The 19,572-nt window shown below is 37.4% G+C and overlaps 1 protein-coding gene and 1 long non-coding RNA gene across 2 annotated transcripts; one reads left to right on the forward strand and one right to left on the reverse strand.

The window, feature by feature from the left end:
• The first annotated feature begins 163 nt into the window (after positions 1 to 163).
• On the forward strand, positions 164 to 2,895 carry alg10 (ALG10 alpha-1,2-mannosyltransferase). Its single transcript, XM_031284799.2, has 3 exons — positions 164 to 517; positions 1,302 to 1,499; positions 1,583 to 2,895. The coding sequence occupies exons 1-3, from the start codon at positions 317 to 319 to the stop codon at positions 2,642 to 2,644; spliced, it is 1,461 nt and encodes a 486-aa protein (XP_031140659.1). The 5' UTR covers positions 164 to 316; the 3' UTR covers positions 2,645 to 2,895.
• A 662-nt stretch (positions 2,896 to 3,557) lies between these two features.
• On the reverse strand, positions 3,558 to 5,702 carry LOC116039782. The gene is made up of 3 exons (XR_004102511.2): positions 5,692 to 5,702; positions 5,572 to 5,574; positions 3,558 to 3,775 (listed from the first exon to the last, which is right to left on the reverse strand). It is a non-coding gene; the product is annotated as an uncharacterized LOC116039782 (long non-coding RNA).
• Positions 5,703 to 19,572: the final 13,870 nt, after the last annotated feature.

Below are 19,572 nucleotides of genomic sequence, written 5' to 3' on the forward strand. Positions count from 1 at the left end.
GTTGCACAGACGCAAGAAAACGATATCCTAAAGCATTGTCATTTGTAATGTATCATACATAATTATGGTGATTATTACTACTATAGAAGTGTCATGCTTAACTATTTAGCACAACCAGGAACTAATACCTAAACCATAGTTTCCGTACCGAGCATGCTTCCGTAGCGGACCGCCAGCTGCCAAACATCAAACTCTCCCGTGTATCAATACTGCACACAGTGTGAGTTCAACCACTTTCCCTCGGAATTGAGATTGTACAGTGGTTTTAATACGCGAGTTATGCGGTATACACAACATTATTACAGCTAGCTTTGGAATGCATTCAGTTTTACATCGGATTTCGTCATCAAACATGGAGAAATTTGAAGGCTACATCTTCACTGCGCTTTGCAGCACCAACTTTTTGATATCCTGCCTGCTGTTCTCAAGAGTCACTCGGGAGCAAAGGGAGCCATACATGGACGAGATTTTTCATATTCCACAAGCTCAGAAATACTGCCATGGGAAATTCAACGAGGTAAAGTGGCTTCCTGAAAGTCGCGGTAGCCATTAAAAAGGGAGCCTCTCGTTGTTTAGCGGATTAAGGTTAGCTAACAGCGGAGCTGCTGTCATTTCAAATGATGTGGCAGCTTGTAGAGCTTTTAATCTCCATGTCGGTCATATAGAATGGCATTAGCGGGGGTTTATGTGCCTAAAGGTCGTGTAGTTTACATGCAGGCTAGCTTTAGCCAGCATCATTCATACAGACTGCACTCATCGGTTTTCTTAATCAAAATTCAAGCCAATTTACCACAGAACATGTAACGTTAACCGTTTTTTTTGTATTACTGATAACGTTATTTTTAAAGCATATAGTTTTTTTTTTTATGGTATGAAAATATAAATGCAATAACTCACCTGAATCAGGGCTCCTCCAGCGTTTTCAATAGGTCTGGTTGTCAAAATTGAAGTAGCAGAGGCCGAGATATACTTACTACTAGTTTCTAGTATGGGTTAAGCTAAAAAGAAAGCAGCTAGATCCTACATTTTCCATGATGCATCTTGACGTGACTCTCCCTGTCCCTGACTCCAGTTTGTAACCCAGCCTTTGTGTTATAAGTGTGTTATCTCCAAATCCAAGCCGAGATAACTCTGATGATATCACTATGACATTTAATATGTATAATATATGGTTAATTTAAGACTTTGGAAAGATCCCCCAGAGCCACGGAATACAATATACATGCATTTTCACAAGCAGAGTGATAATAAACAAGTAAAATTGGTGGACTGCCCCTAACATGGTTTTGATCCTTCTGCAGTGGGACCCAATGATCACCACTCTCCCAGGCCTTTACCTTGTCTCTGTGGGAATCATCAAGCCCGTGGTGTGGCTCGCCGACCTGACCGGCCAGGTGGTGTGTTCCACGGCCATGCTGCGCTTCATCAACCTGCTGTTCAACTGCGGCAACCTTTACCTGCTCTATCTGCTCATCTGCAAACTGCACCTCAGGGAGAAGGTATACAGATGAAGATAATCACGCGTGAGTTATCCTTGTTTGTCATTTTCTTCTTTTCTGAAATCACGTTTCCTCTCTTCCAGACACGAACAACCTCGCGCAGAGTCCTCTCAGCGCTGTCTCTATCCACCTTCCCTGTGCTCTACTTCTTCAACTTCCTCTACTACACCGACGCCGGATCTACTTTCTTCACCCTCTTCACCTACCTCATGACGCTCTACGGCTGCCACAAGGCCTCAGCGCTCCTCGGCGTCTGCTCCGTGCTCTTCCGCCAGACCAACATTGTCTGGGTGGCCTTCTGCGCAGGCACTTTGGTGGCCGCCAAAATGGACGACGCCTGGAGGGTGGAGCATACGAAAAAGAGGGATGAGAAGTCTCCTCCATACCAGGTCCCTCTGTCATTCAGCGGAGCTAAGAAAGTGCTTCTTTTCACGCTGGAGTTCCTCACCTCACTCAGTCATGTGAAGGCGGTGCTGCTCGTGGCCTGGCCGTACGCAGTGGTCGGCGTGGGCTTCCTAGGGTTCGTGGTGCTGAATGATGGGATAGTGGTCGGTGACAGGACGAGCCACGAAGCCTGCCTCAACTTCCCCCAACTCCTCTATTTCTTCTCCTTCACCCTCTTCTTCTCCCTCCCCGTCTCGCTTTGTTACCACCGCGCTCTTCGCTTCCTCCATGCTCTGAAAAAGCAGCCTCTGTTCTTCCTCTTCATCACGTGCGTCTCCTTGCTCCTGGTGTGGAAGTTCACCTTCGTCCACAAGTACCTCCTGGCAGATAACCGCCATTTCCCCTTCTACGTGTGGAAAAGGCTTTTCCAGAGGCACGAGCTGGTGCGCTTTCTCCTCGTCCCCGCGTACGTGTTTGCAGGGTGGAATTTTCTGGACTCCTTCAAGTCGCGCTCACTGTTCTGGAGTTTGGCGTTCTTGGCGTGCCTGCTGGCTGCAACGGTCCCCCAGAAGCTGCTGGAGTTCAGGTACTTCATTGTTCCTTATCTGATGTACCGCCTGCACATGCCTCTCCCCTCTCTTACCAGACTCATTGTGGAGTTTCTCCTGTACACGGTGGTCAATGCTGCCACACTTTACATCTTCATCAGTAAGAGCTTCCACTGGCCGGACAGCACGGCCACACAGAGGTTCATGTGGTGAACAAAAGAGACCGATGTCATGAGTTCCCAGACTCAAAACAGGATGTCGGTATCAAAAGATCTTCCCAGGGAACCACACAGTACATGTAATATCTCAGAAATCAAAGAAAAGATTCTGTTACATCTCAAAATGGCTCTTATTTTCACCATTTTTGTACAATGTAACCAAATGGTGTTTGGCATAGATTATAGGCTTACACTGAGAATCAATATTGCTAGTTTTAACGTGACATGTGGCAGTGAAACTAAACTAAAAAACATTCCATTGTGAGGTTTTTAGGGTTGAGTTATGCTATGTTTTGTTTGCAGTGACAAAGGCCACCCACCCTGAAGCAGCATTGTATATTTACTGTGAATCAGTTCACAAAGACATGGAAATGACCAAGAATATTCCAAGAGAATTCTTTTTAAAAGTATTAAAGGTTTTGGCTTTAAGAATACAGTGGTGGAATCAGTGTTGTAAAATCTGGTCTGAGTTCTAATGGTCTGTTTCGATGAGAATTCACTGTGTATATAAAAGTTGTTTCTACTTTACCTAAACAAATTTTGGTTGAACTGTTGATCCCTCTCCAGGGCAGAAAAATAATTATGTAACACTTTCGGCAGGTTTCTGGGAATTGACGCGGCTGGGTGGGGTTTTCCTATGGCTATAACGGTTTTGTACTTTAAATGTAAATACTGTATGCAGTTTTATGAATCGATCTTTGGTGAAATAACTGTTGACACGAGATGTAAATATGATTAAAGAGACCAAAAATGACAGCCATATTATAAAGTTAGGAATTTATAATTATTGTATGGGATGTTTTTGTAATGACTGAGATTTTTGCTTTTTGCCAGTAGAGAACACAGCTGGACACATTTGACCCACAGACAACTTTATAATTATAGAATTATTTTTACCCTGATTTTTACTTTGACCAAGCCATAAAGATCCACTGGAAGTGATTCAGACTTTAGAAGTGTTTGTGTTTCATTAAGTTTATTTTTTTTTTGTAGTTTAATTGTTTACTGTCTCCCCTTTCTGTTGGCTGTTTTCATTGTGCCTGATTTGTTTGTTATTTTTTTATGTAGATACATAAGATTTAATCATGACGATCTGTCCGTTTAGTTGTATGCTCCTCCCCTGTTGCTTTGAATAAAATTCCTCCTGCAATATAAAGTCTTAAGTCATGCTTATTTATAGAGCACTTTTGGCAAATATATGTACCATGAAAATCTTTACAAAATACAAAGACCAAAAAAATCGATACAAGAAGGAAAATAAAATGCTTTAAACATTTTTTTTCACATAAAAATGTGCTAACTCAACAGATCAGCCACTAGGGGGAGCTATAAGGCAAAGCTGGATATTCCTATAAACAGAGCAAGCATGAAATGTAAAGTAAATCAATCAAATGGTTATAAATTCAACACTGAACCCTAAATGATGTTTTCTCAGCTGAGTGACACAGGAAAAACTCAATGCCTGTGTAAGAACCAAACATTAAAAGCTAAATGGTTAGTGTCAAACTGGCCTTGAGGACTTTTTGTTTTCATACTGTTGAAATTATCGGCCACTTTCAACTCTCAACTAACAAATGCCAGTGCTTTCAAATGAAATGAAATTACAGCCAGACAAAAATGAAGAAGAAATCCAGGCTGCCAAATTTGATTTGCAGGATCTGACATTCTCGATTGCTCTGTTGCACATTGTAATTTAGAATAGTCTTCTTCACTTTGTGAAGTGAAAGCCCAAAAGAAAACAAGAAGCACAATGATTGCTCTCTGTCTAACATGACTGAGATGCTAATTACACCGAGCAGCGTGGGGCCAGCTCACAGGAGAGCCTTTAATAAAGTCAAACTGGGATGATTATACAAATGTTGATTACACTATTCAGACACTCTGAGCTGGTGTGAAGGAGATACCATATGTGTTGTGTTCAGATTGGATTCAGGGTGAGAACTGCTTGGAATATATTGGAGTATTTAATGTTTTTGTATTCTAGCTTTTGCTTAAAGTGACTATATGTAACTTTTTAATGTTTCTAAAGCTCTGTCATTTTTCATACAATGGTCTTAAATGACCTGTAACAGCAAACGAGACCAACGGTAAAAAGAACGCTATTTTTATATAGTTTTTAGTCTGCCCGGGTCAGATTTTTCCCACAAAGTCACAGAATGATTTGCAGCAGGTAGACCGGCTCTACAGTTTGCAGGCTAATGCTACATTCATGTCATATCGGAGTACAAGTTTCCGACTTGTAAATTTACATCACATCCGAGTCATAATTCTAACAGTGAAACTGACTTTTCTAAAAGCTCTGATAAATCTGAATTGCTTGCATTTTCTGACTTGCAGATTATATTGAATTTGTTGTGTGCATATTTAATAGTTTTGCCAGTAATTAACTTCCATACAAGATGTGCAGCACTAATTATAAGTCAAATTGACAGTATATTTGTCACTAATTTGGTCAGAATAGAACTGAATTTACACACACACACACACACACACACACACACAACCTCCCCGACTTCACTTGTGCAAGCTTCAGAGGCTCTGAGCAATTAATTAGAAGAGGAGCTTTGTTATCTGGAGCCAAAGGTGAGTACAGGACAACACAGAAAGATACTGAGATAGATTTTTGTTTTTTTTAAATGTAATCAGAGTCTGTTACTTAATCATTCCCTGAGGTTACATAAAAGTTGCATAGGCAGAAAGTAATTGGGATGAGAACAGATGGAGGATGGCATGAAAAACATGGATTCACAGGTATGATTGACAGCTCAGTGAGAATCTCATTACAAAATATGTGCATATTACTACTGCAGTGGCAGTTCAGGTTTATTTAATAAACTTTTCAAACTCATGAAGGGGAATAAACTGACATCTCTGTGTCCTGTGGAAGTGTTTGTTTGTTCACGTTGTATAAAATACTCTAACATACTGCCCACATGTACACTGAGAATATGGGCAAATTGATACTGAAAGTCCCTAAGCAGTGTACTATCATGAGGCTGGTGCTATTTATATATATATTTTCTCCTATGAAAACACCAAAACCAATCATGTGTTTGTCTATCTCAGTCATTTTCTACTTCACTACCCGTTCTGTGGCACTCAGCCCGAAGCCCATTTGTTTCAACTGAAACAAAATCTTTAAAACTGGCTCAGTAATTTCCTAACATAGCTGGACGCTGCAAATCTTAGCAAACAATGCTAAAGAGAGTAAAAAATGAATTTGGTGGGGACTATTTTGAAGTGCAGATTAAAGGTCACATATTGTAAAAAGTGAGATTTTTTTTATTATAAAGCAGGTTGAGGTGCTGTATAAATACTATGAGTATCAAAACGCTCAATCCACAGAGAAATGCACACAGCCTGTATTCAGAAACTGTGCCTTTAAACGAGCTGTCAGAACTTCCGTACAGTTGTGATGTCACAACTATACTATTTTTGATAGAAAGTGCTGCTAGAGTGCCGTTACAGTCATTCCCCAGCTGCAGTGATGGTATAAAGACGCCGAGATCACTGATGTTGAAGACCTGGAAACGATGACCAATCAGAGCAGACTGGGCTTTTTTGGGAGGGGGGCTTAAAGAGACAGGTGCTAAAACGGAGCGTTTCAGACAGAGGATGAATACAGGAATATTCAGACAGACAGTATGAGAAAAATAATGTGTTTTTTTTTTTTAACATTAAAGGATGTAAACATGTTCTTGTAGAAACCCAAAATATAAATGTGAATCCTAAAAATGAGTCTGATATGGGAACTTTAAAACACATTTGACAGACAATAAGAAAACCATTGAATATCACCAGACCAATCCTTTAAAGCAGTTCAGTTCACTTTCACAGTGTTTTGTAATGACTTATCTCCCACTGACCTGGGGTCCGTTTCAGGAAGGAGACTCTGAAACTCTGAGTCTAACCCTGATGTCTGAGTTGATTTACCCTGAGATGGGAAACTCTGAGTTTTCGGTTCCAGAACAGCTGATATGAATTGGTTCAATCAATCCGAGTATGTTCACGCGCGTGCACCACCACAAGAAAAAGGCAGTATGAATGGAGCCATGATACTACGATTCACCATGGTAACAACCACAAACAAATGGGTCGGCGGAAATACTCATGCGCACAAACGAGTTTGAACATGTATTTCGTTAAAAAAGCAGCGGTTGCTGCTGCAACAGAGAGAGAATTGTTGTGGGAGAAAATTGCTGCTCGAGTCAATGCATAAGCATTAACAGTGTATTAATTTCATATTTAATCACAGTTAACTTATAATATTACTGGTGAAAACTGAAATTGTATTACACCTATAATTTCATTTGGGTGCAATCCTGCGGGCGAAAAAGTAAGCTTGGCCTAGGCTACTACTATATCCCATTCTGAGGCTGCAGCACCATGATCATTAACAGAACTATAACATATAATAATTTATTTCTTCTTCTTTCTTCTTTAATGGCTCTCACTAGCTGGTTTGTGTCCAGGGAACAACTACAAAAAAACGTTTAAAAAACGTTTAAGAGCGAGACACACTTTTCAGACGGCTACAGTGGCTTTACTATTAGGCTGTATGATCTGCCACACCAATAAAGAAAAATGTCGTTTGCAAAAAACGTAATGCGACACAAAGAATCTGCTGGGATGTTAAAGCATGTCCACGATGGTGGATGTTAGTGATATGAGGACGGATAAGGTAGCCTATCTACATATCTGATGGACTGTGAAAAAATGGAAATGAAAATACATTTAGTCGGGACTCAATATCATCTCCCGACGTAAACTCTCTGTGAAGTAATGCAGCTTTTTCATCAACGGGAACGTCGACAAAAGGACATGACATGTTTGAGAAAAAAACGTTTTATAGGCCTAATATGCCTAACAATAAGTTTTATTTATTAAGTTTTTATTCACGCAGATAAACTGCATTAAAATGCGCCTGATACAGACTGAATGAAAGAATGAGGAAATGAGAGAGAAGAAACCCAGAGTTTCTCTCAGTGACAGAGGGAGGAGACTGAGAGAAACTCGAGGTTTCTTGAAGAAAACCTGCTCCCGACCAGGTTAGGTTCACAGACTCAGTTACCATAGTAACTGACTCAGAGGTTAAGTTACCTCTCTTTCTGAAACGGAAAACCCAGAGTTTCCCTCATCTCAGGGTTAACAAACTCAGAGTTTTCACTAAACCTGCTTTCTGAACCGGACCCCTGATTAATTTAAATATTTGGCAGCCAGTAAAAATCACAAAGATGTAAACAATACTAGAACAGATACTCACAAAATAAGATGCATGTAAGGGGTACACATTGGCATCAGCAACTCATCCAATAGAACTGCATACAGTATTCATCCTCAGATTGTGTGCGCTGAAGTTCTGTGTAACAAATCTGAGTATTACTGAATCATCTCCTTGAATTTCTCTCAGTTTATTACAGTTGCTGGCTGCCTTTAACTATCAGTGTCATTATTTCAAAGACAAGGCACATGCCATATCTGATCATTATTATCACGACTACAGTGGGTGGATACAACAGAGACCTTTTCATTTTCCACTCTGCCTCCTCTGCTGGGAGCACGGGGGTCCTGTGAGTTAGAGCTCGGCATAAATGCCTCTCTTTTATAAGGACTCGTGATCATCTTAAGGCTTCTTTCTCTGGTGAATGTAGTCATTTGATTGTTGCACTGCCAAAAAGTTATTCTATATAAGCTCAATATTGTGTAGAGAAAGTTGCTCAGAACAAACATATTAATCTGCTAATCGGAGAAAGCAAATTACTTGATAAGATTTCTTGATAAAAGCATAAAAACATGGTAACTGTGACACACTGTCTGAACCTGTATAAGTAACCGGAAATTCAAGCCCTGTCTACACATATACAGATATTTTTGAAAACGGATATTCCCGTTTACATTTGGCCTTTCGTCCACACGCAAACAGAGTTTAGAAAAACTTCTAAGGTGCAGATTTCTCAAAACTCTGGTTACTTTGTATCTGTGTGGACGTCTAAAACGGAGCGTTTGACAAACAATGACGTCTGTAACATCTCGATTCGCACATGCCCATTATTGCTTTGTGTAATGAGCATGCGCAAGAAACAACTAGAGACCATCTTGCAATGGGTCTCACCAGTCGCGAGGCCAAATTGGGCAAGGGGCATAAAGTGGGGGGCACGGTTGTGATGCCATAGCGGTGGCCGCTAGAGTTCTTTTAGAATTCTCAGGCCGTTATTTTCCGCGACTATCCTTGGGCCGGGGCCGGACCCTTGATCAAGCATTTTTTTTTATTTTTATCCATTACCAATTTAGCCTAATTGGATGGGGAGAAAGCTATGCCATAATCAGAAATATTATAAATATATATATAAGCTATATAAAAGTAACAAATGTGTACAAAATTTAGGCTGCAGTTACAAAATGCAGCACTTCATGCGCGGAGTCTCCTCCTCTCGCACGCATCACACCGGGCCTGCTGTGCTGTATTGTGTATCTTAAGTGCAACATGGAGCTTGAAGATGTAAAGAAAAAAAGAAAAACAGGAGAATTAACTTTGAGCAAGTGTGGAGGAAAGTCGGAGGTATGGAAGCAGTTTAAACAAGTCGTGGGAAGTGACAACAATATGTTGTTCATCATCGTTTCTTTTTTTTACATTTCTTCATTCGGATCCATTCCATTCTGAATAAACAAACAGCGCAGTTTACATGCTTCGTCCTTGTTGCATTATTCTAAACAGATTTCTGCAGTTCAAACAACTCTGAATTGTAGTTGAGAACGTCAGTTTTAACAGCCCACGTGTTAAAAAAGTGTCGGGTTTAAATCGGGCTTGGGCTCATAATTACAGTTAATGTGTCGGGCCGGGCCGGTTTCGGACGCAACATGCTCGGGCAGGTTCGGGCTTGATTTTTTGGGCCGATCTAAGCTCTAGTGGCCGCAGACATAAAAACACCTGGCAAAGTACTCAAAAACGCTCCTGTGGTAGTCCCAACACAGTAGCTGTCGCCAAGACCACATTTTGCCATGATAACACACACACACACACACACACACACACACACACACACACACACACACACACACACACACACACACAAAAACAATACAAGCATTGCTGTCGGGGATGGTAATTATATGGCTACCAGTATTGTAGGCAAGGGGTAAGCGAGCATTCAAAGTGTAGCTCCTATGGAGCCAGTGTGTTGCTATCAAGCCATCACCCGCCGTTAGAATCCCATTGACTGCCATTCATTTTGACGCCACTTTGACAGTGAATAACTTTACATCTGAAGCGTTTAAAGACTACTTGTCCATTGTTTATTTCTAAAGAAACACGACAATGTATAAAAGTCTCCATTACCTTGTATCTCACGTTATAGCTCCGTAGGAGACGTTTTTGTAAAAATAGGCTAATGATTGTGTCATAACCACGGGACTTGCTGTTGAACAGTAGAGGAATTCCAGTACAGTATAGGAGAAGCTTGCAGGCAGTTTCGACTAACATTAGCTGTTTAAGTTTAATTACTAATGTTAACTTGAATTTTAGTTAGCAATAATTAGACTGTGCATATGTTATCACCTTACATATACCTACGCTCTCCGTCTCTGCAAGATTTGGAATGATTGACACATTACAGACATTACATGACAGACATTACATTACAGATAGACATTACATTACAGACAGACATTACAGACATTAAATGACAGGCATTACATTAGATACATTCCATTACAGACATTACATTACAGCCAGACATTACAGAAATTACATTGCAGACATTACATGTCTGTCATTTAATGTCTGTAATGTAATGTGTATCTGTAATGTAATGTCTGTAATTTAATGTATGTAATGTAATGTCTGTAATGTCTCTGTCATGTAATGTCTGTCATGTCTGTCTGTAATGTAATTTATGTAATGTAATGTCTGTAATGTAATGTCTGTAATGTAATTTATGTAATGTAATGTCTGTAAGGTAATGTCTGTAATGTCAATCTGTAAGGCAATGTCTATAATGTCTAACTGTAATGGCTGTAATGTCTAACTGTAATGTCTAACTGTAATGTCTGTAATGTCTAACTGTAATGTCTAATTGTAATGACTAACTGCAATGTCTGTAATGTCTAACTGTAATGTATGTAATGTCTATGTGTAATGTCTAACTGTAATGTCTGTAATGTCTAACGGTAATGTCTGTAATGTCTAACTGCAATGTCTGTAATGTCTAACTGCAATGTCTGTAATGTCTAACTGCAATGTCTGTTATGTCTAACTGTAATGTCTGTAATGTCTAACTGCAATGTCTGTAATGTCTAACTGTAATGGCTGTAATATCTAACTGTAATGGCTGTAATGTCTAACTGTACTGTCTGTAATGTCTAACTGTAATGTCTGTAATGTCTAACTGTAATGTCTGTAATGTCTAACTGTAATGTCTATGTGTAGTGTCTAACTGTAATGTCTGTAATGTCTAACTGTAATGTCTGTAATGTCTAACTGCAATGTCTGTAATGTCTAACTGTAATGTCTAACTGTAATGCCTGTAATGTCTAACTGCAATGTCTGTAATGTCTAACTGCAATGTCTAACTGCAATGTCTAACTGCAATGTCTGTTATGTCTAACTGCAATGTCTAACTGTAATGCCTGTAATGTCTAACTGCAATGTCTGTAATGTCTAACTGCAATGTCTGTGATGTCTAACTGTAATGGCTGTAATGTCTAAATGTAATGGCTGTAATGTCTAACTGTAATGTCTGTAATGTCTAACTCTAATGTCTATGTGTAATGTCTAACTGCAATGTCTGTAATGTCTAACTGTAATGTCTGTAATGTCTAACTGCAATGTCTGTAATGTCTAACTGCAATGTCTGTTATGTTAAACTGTAATGTCTAACTGTAATGCCTGTAATGTCTAACTGTAATGTCTGTAATGTCTAACTGCAATGGCTGTAATGTCTAACTGTAATGTCTGTAATGTCTAATTGCAATGTCTGTAATGTCTAACTGTAATGGCTGTAATGTCTAACTGTAATGTCTGTAATGTCTAACTGCAATGTCTGTAATGTCCAACTGTAATGTCTGTAATGTCTAACTGTAATGTCTAACTGTAATGTCTGTAGTGTCTAACTGCAATGTCTGTAATGTCTAACTGCAATGTCTGTAATGTCTAACTGCAATGTCTGTTATGTTAAACTGTAATGTCTAACTGTAATGCCTGTAATGTCTAACTGCAATGTCTGTAATGTCTAACTGTAATGGCTGTAATGTCTAACTGTAATGGCTGTAATGTCTAACTGTAATGCCTGTAATGTCTAACTGCAATGTCTGTAATGTCTAACTGCAATGTCTGTAATGTCTAACTGTAATGTCTGTAATGTCTAACTGCAATGTCTGTAATGTCTAACTGCAATGTCTGTAATGTCCAACTGTAATGTCTAACTGTAATGTCTAACTGTAATGTCTGTAGTGTCTAACTGCAATGTCTGTAATGTCTAACTGCAATGTCTGTAATGTCTAACTGTAATGTCTAATTGTAATGACTAACTGCAATGTCTGTAATGTCCAACTGTAATGTCTAACTGTAATGTCTGTAATGTCTAACTGCAATGTCTGTAATGTCTAACTGCAATGTCTGTAATGTCTAACTGCAATGTCTGTTATGTCTAACTGTAATGTCTGTAATGTCTAACTGCAATGTCTGTAATGTCTAACTGTAATGGCTGTAATATCTAACTGTAATGGCTGTAATGTCTAACTGTAATTGTTGTAATGTCTAACTATAATGTCTGTAATGTCTAACTGCAATGTCTGAAATGTCTAACTGTAATGGCTGTAATGTCTAACTGTAATGCCTGTAATGTCTAACTGCAATGTCTGTAATGTCTAACTGCAATGTCTGTAATGTCTAACTGTAATGTCTGTAATGTCTAACTGCAATGTCTGTAAGGTCTAACTGCAATGTCTGTAATGTCTAACTGCAATGTCTGTTATGTCTAACTGTAATGTCTAACTGTAATGCCTGTAATGTCTAACTGCAATGTCTGTAATGTCTAACTGCAATGTCTGTAATGTCTAACTGCAATGTCTGTAATGTCCAACTGTAATGTCTAACTGTAATGTCTAACTGTAATGTCTGTAGTGTCTAACTGCAATGTCTGTAATGTCTAACTGCAATGTCTGTAATGTCTAACTGTAATGTCTAATTGTAATGACTAACTGCAATGTCTGTAATGTCCAACTGTAATGTCTAACTGTAATGTCTGTAATGTCTAACTGCAATGTCTGTAATGTCTAACTGCAATGTCTGTAATGTCTAACTGCAATGTCTGTTATGTCTAACTGTAATGTCTGTAATGTCTAACTGCAATGTCTGTAATGTCTAACTGTAATGGCTGTAATGTCTAACTGTAATGTCTGTAATGTCTAACTTTAATGTCTGTTATGTCTAACTGCAATGTCTGTAATGTCTAACTGCAATGTCTAATGTCTAACTGTACTGTCTGTAATGTCTAACTGTAATGTCTGTAATGTCTAACTGCAATGTCTGTAATGTCCAACTGTAATGGCTGTAATGTCTAACTGCAATGTCTGTAAAGTCTAACTGCAATGTATGTAATGTCTAACTGTAATGGCTGTAATGTCTAACTGTAATGTCTGTAATGTCTAACTGCAATGTCTGTAATGTCCAACTGTAATGTCTGTAATGTCTAACTGTAATGTCTAACTGTAATGTCTGTAGTGTCTAACTGCAATGTCTGTAATGTCTAACTGCAATGTCTGTAATGTCTAACTGCAATGTCTGTTATGTTAAACTGTAATGTCTAACTGTAATGCCTGTAATGTCTAACTGCAATGTCTGTAATGTCTAACTGTAATGGCTGTAATGTCTAACTGTAATTGTTGTAATGTCTAACTATGATGTCTGTAATGTCTAACTGCAATGTCTGAAATGTCTAACTGTAATGGCTGTAATGTCTAACTGTAATGTCTGTAATGTCTAACTGCAATGTCTGTAATGTCTAACTGTAATGTCTGTTATGTCTAACTGTAATGTCTAACTGTAATGCCTGTAATGTCTAACTGCAATGTCTGTAATGTCTAACTGCAATGTCTGTAATGTCTAACTGCAATGTCTGTAATGTCTAACTGCAATGTAATGTCTAACTGCAATGTCTGTAATGTCTAACTGCAATGTCTGTAATGTCTAACTGCAATGTCTGTAATGTCTAACTGCAATGTTTGTTATGTCTAACTGTAATGTCTAACTGTAATGCCTGTAATGTCTAACTGTAATGTCTAATTGTAATGACTAACTGCAATGTCTGTAATGTCCAACTGTAATGTCTAACTGTAATGTCTGTAATGTCTAACTGCAATGTCTGTAATGTCTAACTGCAATGTCTGTAATGTCTAACTGCAATGTCTGTTATGTCTAACTGTAATGTCTGTAATGTCTAACTGCAATGTCTGTAATGTCTAACTGTAATGGCTGTAATATCTAACTGTAATGGCTGTAATGTCTAACTGTAATTGTTGTAATGTCTAACTATAATGTCTGTAATGTCTAACTGCAATGTCTGTAATGTCTAACTGTAATGGCTGTAATGTCTAACTGTAATGCCTGTAATGTCTAACTGCAATGTCTGTAATGTCTAACTGCAATGTCTGTAATGTCTAACTGTAATGTCTGTAATGTCTAACTGCAATGTCTGTAATGTCTAACTGCAATGTCTGTAATGTCTAACTGCAATGTTTGTTATGTCTAACTGTAATGTCTAACTGTAATGCCTGTAATGTCTAACTGCAATGTCTGTAATGTCTAACTGCAATGTCTGTAATGTCTAACTGCAATGTCTGTAATGTCCAACTGTAATGTCTAACTGTAATGTCTAACTGTAATGTCTGTAGTGTCTAACTGCAATGTCTGTAATGTCTAACTGCAATGTCTGTAATGTCTAACTGTAATGTCTAATTGTAATGACTAACTGCAATGTCTGTAATGTCCAACTGTAATGTCTAACTGTAATGTCTGTAATGTCTAACTGCAATGTCTGTAATGTCTAACTGCAATGTCTGTAATGTCTAACTGCAATGTCTGTTATGTCTAACTGTAATGTCTGTAATGTCTAACTGCAATGTCTGTAATGTCTAACTGTAATGGCTGTAATATCTAACTGTAATGGCTGTAATGTCTAACTGTAATGTCTGTAATGTCTAACTGCAATGTCTGTAATGTCTAACTGCAATGTCTAATGTCTAACTGTACTGTCTGTAATGTCTAACTGTAATGTCTGTAATGTCTAACTGCAATGTCTGTAATGTCCAACTGTAATGGCTGTAATGTCTAACTGCAATGTCTGTAAAGTCTAACTGCAATGTATGTAATGTCTAACTGTAATGGCTGTAATGTCTAACTGTAATGTCTGTAATGTCTAACTGCAATGTCTGTAATGTCTAACTGTAATGTCTGTAATGTCTAACTGTAATGTCTAACTGTAATGTCTGTAATGTCTAACTGCAATGTCTGTAATGTCTAACTGCAATGTCTGTAATGTCTAACTGCAATGTCTGTATGTTAAACTGTAATGTCTAACTGTAATGTCTGTAATGTCTAACTGCAATGTCTGTAATGTCTAACTGTAATGGCTGTAATGTCTAACTGTAATGTCTGTAATGTCTAACTGTAATGTCTGTAATGTCTAACTGCAATGTCTGTAATGTCTAACTGTAATGGCTGTAATGTCTAACTGTAATGTCTGTAATGTCTAACTGCAATGTCTGTAATGTCTAACTGTAATGTCTGTAATGTCTAACTGTAATGTCTAACTGTAATGCCTGTAATGTCTAACTGTAATGTCTGTAATGTCTAACTGTAATGTCTGTAATGTCTAACTGTAATGTCTGTAATGTCTAACTGTAATGTCTAACTGCAATGTCTGTAATGTCTAACTGTAATGGCTGTAATGTCTAACTGTAATGTCTGTAATGTCTAACTGCAATGTCTGTAATGTCTAACTGTAATGTCTAACTGTAATGTCTGTAATGTCTAACTGCAATGTCTGTAATGTCTAACTGTAATGTCTGTAATGTCTAACTGCAATGTCTGTAATGTCTAACTGTAATGGCTGTAATGTCTAACTGTAATGTCTGTAATGTCTAACTGTAATGTCTGTAATGTCTAACTGCAATGTCTGTAATGTCTAACTGTAATGGCTGTAATGTCTAACTGTAATGTCTGTAATGTCTAACTGTAATGTCTAACTGTAATGTCTGTAATGTCTAACTGCAATGTCTGTAATGTCTAACTGTAATGTCTGTAATGTCTAACTGCAATGGCTGTAATGTCTAACTGTAATGTCTGTAATGTCTAACTGCAATGTCTGTAATGTCTAACTGTAATGTCTAACTGTAATGTCTGTAATGTCTAACTGCAATGTCTGTAATGTCTAACTGTAATGTCTGTAATGTCTAACTGTAATGTCTGTAATGTCTAACTGTAATGTCTGTAATGTCTAACTGCAATGTCTGTAATGTCTAACTGTAATGTCTGTAATGTCTAACTGTAATTGCTGTAATGTCTAACTGTAATGTCTGTAATGTCTAACTGTAATGTCTGTAATGTCTAACTGTAATGTCTGTAATGTCTAACTGTAATGTCTAACTGTAATGTCTGTAATGTCTAACTGCAATGTCTGTAATGTCTAACTGTAATGTCTGTAATGTCTAACTGTAATGTCTAACTGTAATGTCTAACTGTAATGTCTGTAATGTCTAACTGCAATGTCTGTAATGTCTAACTGTAATGTCTGTAATGTCTAACTGCAATGTCTGTAATGTCTAACTGTAATGTCTGTAATGTCTAACTGCAATGTCTGTAATGTCTAACTGTAATGTCTGTAATGTCTAACTGTAATGTCTGTAATGTCTAACTGTAATGTCTGTAATGTCTAACTGTAATGTCTGTAATGTCTAACTGTAATGGCTGTAATGTCTAACTGTAATGTCTGTAATGTCTAACTGTAATGTCTGTAATGTCTAACTGTAATGTCTGTAATGTCTAACTGCAATGTCTGTAATGTCTAACTGTAATGTCTGTAATGTCTAACTGCAATGTCTGTAATGTCTAACTGTAATGTCTGTAATGTCTAACTGCAATGTCTGTAATGTCTAACTGTAATGTCTGTAATGTCTAACTGTAATGTCTGTAATGTCTAACTGCAATGTCTGTAATGTCTAACTGTAATGTCTGTAATGTCTAACTGTAATGTCTGTAATGTCTAACTGTAATGTCTGTAATGTCTAACTGAAATGTCTGTAATGTCTAACTGTAATGTCTGTAATGTCTAACTGTAATGTCTGTAATGTCTAACTGTAATGTCTGTAATGTCTGTAATGTCTAACTGTAATGTCTAACTGTAATGTCTGTAATGTCTAACTGCAATGTCTGTAATGTCTAACTGTAATGTCTGTAATGTCTAACTGCAATGTCTGTAATGTCTAACTGTAATGTCTGTAATGTCTAACTGTAATGTCTGTAATGTCTAACTGTAATGTCTGTAATGTCTAACTGCAATGTCTGTAATGTCTAACTGTAATGTCTGTAATGTCTAACTGCAATGTCTGTAATGTCTAACTGTAATGTCTAACTGTAATGTCTGTAATGTCTAACTGCAATGTCTGTAATGTCTAACTGTAATGTCTGTAATGTCTAACTGCAATGTCTGTAATGTCTAACTGTAATGTCTGTAATGTCTAACTGTAATGTCTGTAATGTCTAACTGTAATGTCTGTAATGTCTAACTGTAATGTCTGTAATGTCTAACTGTAATGGCTGTAATGTCTAACTGCAATGTCTGTAATGTCTAACTGCAATGTCTGTAATGTCTAACTGTAATGTCTGTAATGTCTAACTGTAATGTCTGTAATGTCTAACTGCAATGTCTGTAATGTCTAACTGTAATGTCTGTAATGTCTAACTGCAATGTCTGTAATGTCTAACTGTAATGTCTGTAATGTCTAACTGTAATGTCTGTAATGTCTAACTGTAATGTCTGTAATGTCTAACTGTAATGTCTGTAATGTCTAACTGTAATGTCTGTAATGTCTAACTGTAATGTCTAACTGTAATGTCTGTAATGTCTAACTGCAATGTCTGTAATGTCTAACTGTAATGTCTGTAATGTCTAACTGCAATGTCTGTAATGTCTAACTGTAATGTCTAACTGTAATGTCTGTAATGTCTAACTGCAATGTCTGTAATGTCTAACTGTAATGTCTGTAATGTCTAACTGTAATGTCTGTAATGTCTAACTGTAATGTCTGTAATGTCTAACTGCAATGTCTGTAATGTCTAACTGTAATGTCTGTAATGTCTAACTGTAATGTCTGTAATGTCTAACTGCAATGTCTGTAATGTCTAACTGTAATGTCTGTAATGTCTAACTGTAATGTCTAACTGTAATGTCTGTAATGTCTAACTGTAATGTCTGTAATGTCTAACTGCAATGTCTGTAATGTCTAACTGCAATGTCTGTAATGTCTAACTGTATTGGCTGTAATGTCTAACTGCAATGTCTGTAATGTCTAACTGTAATGTCTGTAATGTCTAACTGTAATGTCTGTAATGTCTAACTGAAATGTCTGTAATGTCTAACTGTAATGTCTAACTGTAATGTCTGTAATGTCTAACTGCAATGTCTGTAATGTCTAACTGTAATGTCTGTAATGTCTAACTGCAATGTCTGTAATGTCTAACTGTAATGTCTGTAATGTCTAACTGTAATGTCTGTAATGTCTAACTGTAATGTCTGTAATGTCTAACTGTAATGTCTGTAATGTCTAACTGTAATGTCTGTAATGTCTAACTGTAATGTCTGTAATGTCTAACTGTAATGTCTAACTGTAATGTCTGTAATGTCTAACTGTAATGTCTGTAATGTCTAACTGCAATGTCTGTAATGTCTAACTGTAATGTCTGTAATGTCTAACTGTAATGTCTGTAATGTCTAACTGCAATGTCTGTAATGTCTAACTGTAATGTCTAACTGTAATGTCTGTAATGTCTAACTGCAATGTCTGTAATGTCTAACTGTAATGTCTGTAATGTCTAACTGCAATGTCTGTAATGTCTAACTGTAATGTCTGTAATGTCTAACTGCAATGTCTGTAATGTCTAACTGTAATGTCTGTAATGTCTAACTGTAATGGCTGTAATGTCTAACTGTAATGTCTGTAATGTCTAACTGCAATGTCTGTAATGTCTAACTGTAATGTCTGTAATGTCTAACTGCAATGTCTGTAATGTCTAACTGAAATGTCTGTAATGTCTAACTGCAATGTCTGTAATGTCTAACTGTAATGTCTGTAATGTCTAACTGCAATGTCTGTAATGTCTAACTGTAATGTCTGTAATGTCTAACTGCAATGTCTGTAATGTCTAACTGCAATGTCTGTAATGTCTAACTGCAATGTCTGTAATGTCTAACTGTAATGTCTGTAATGTCTAACTGTAATGTCTGTAATGTCTAACTGTAATGTCTGTAATGTCTAACTGTAATGTCTAACTGTAATGTCTGTAATGTCTAACTGCAATGTCTGTAATGTCTAACTGCAATGTCTGTAATGTCTAACTGTAATGTCTGTAATGTCTAACTGTAATGTCTAACTGTAATGTCTGTAATGTCTAACTGCAATGTCTGTAATGTCTAACTGTAATGTCTGTAATGTCTAACTGTAATGTCTGTAATGTCTAACTGTAATGTCTGTAATGTCTAACTGTAATGTCTGTAATGTCTAACTGTAATGTCTGTAATGTCTAACTGTAATGTCTGTAATGTCTAACTGCAATGGCTGTAATGTCTAACTGTAATGTCTGTAATGTCTAACTGTAATGTCTAACTGTAATGTCTGTAATGTCTAACTGCAATGTCTGTAATGTCTAAC

This window comes from Sander lucioperca, chromosome 20, assembly GCF_008315115.2.
Source record: "Sander lucioperca isolate FBNREF2018 chromosome 20, SLUC_FBN_1.2, whole genome shotgun sequence".
Lineage (NCBI taxonomy): Eukaryota > Metazoa > Chordata > Actinopteri > Perciformes > Percidae > Sander > Sander lucioperca.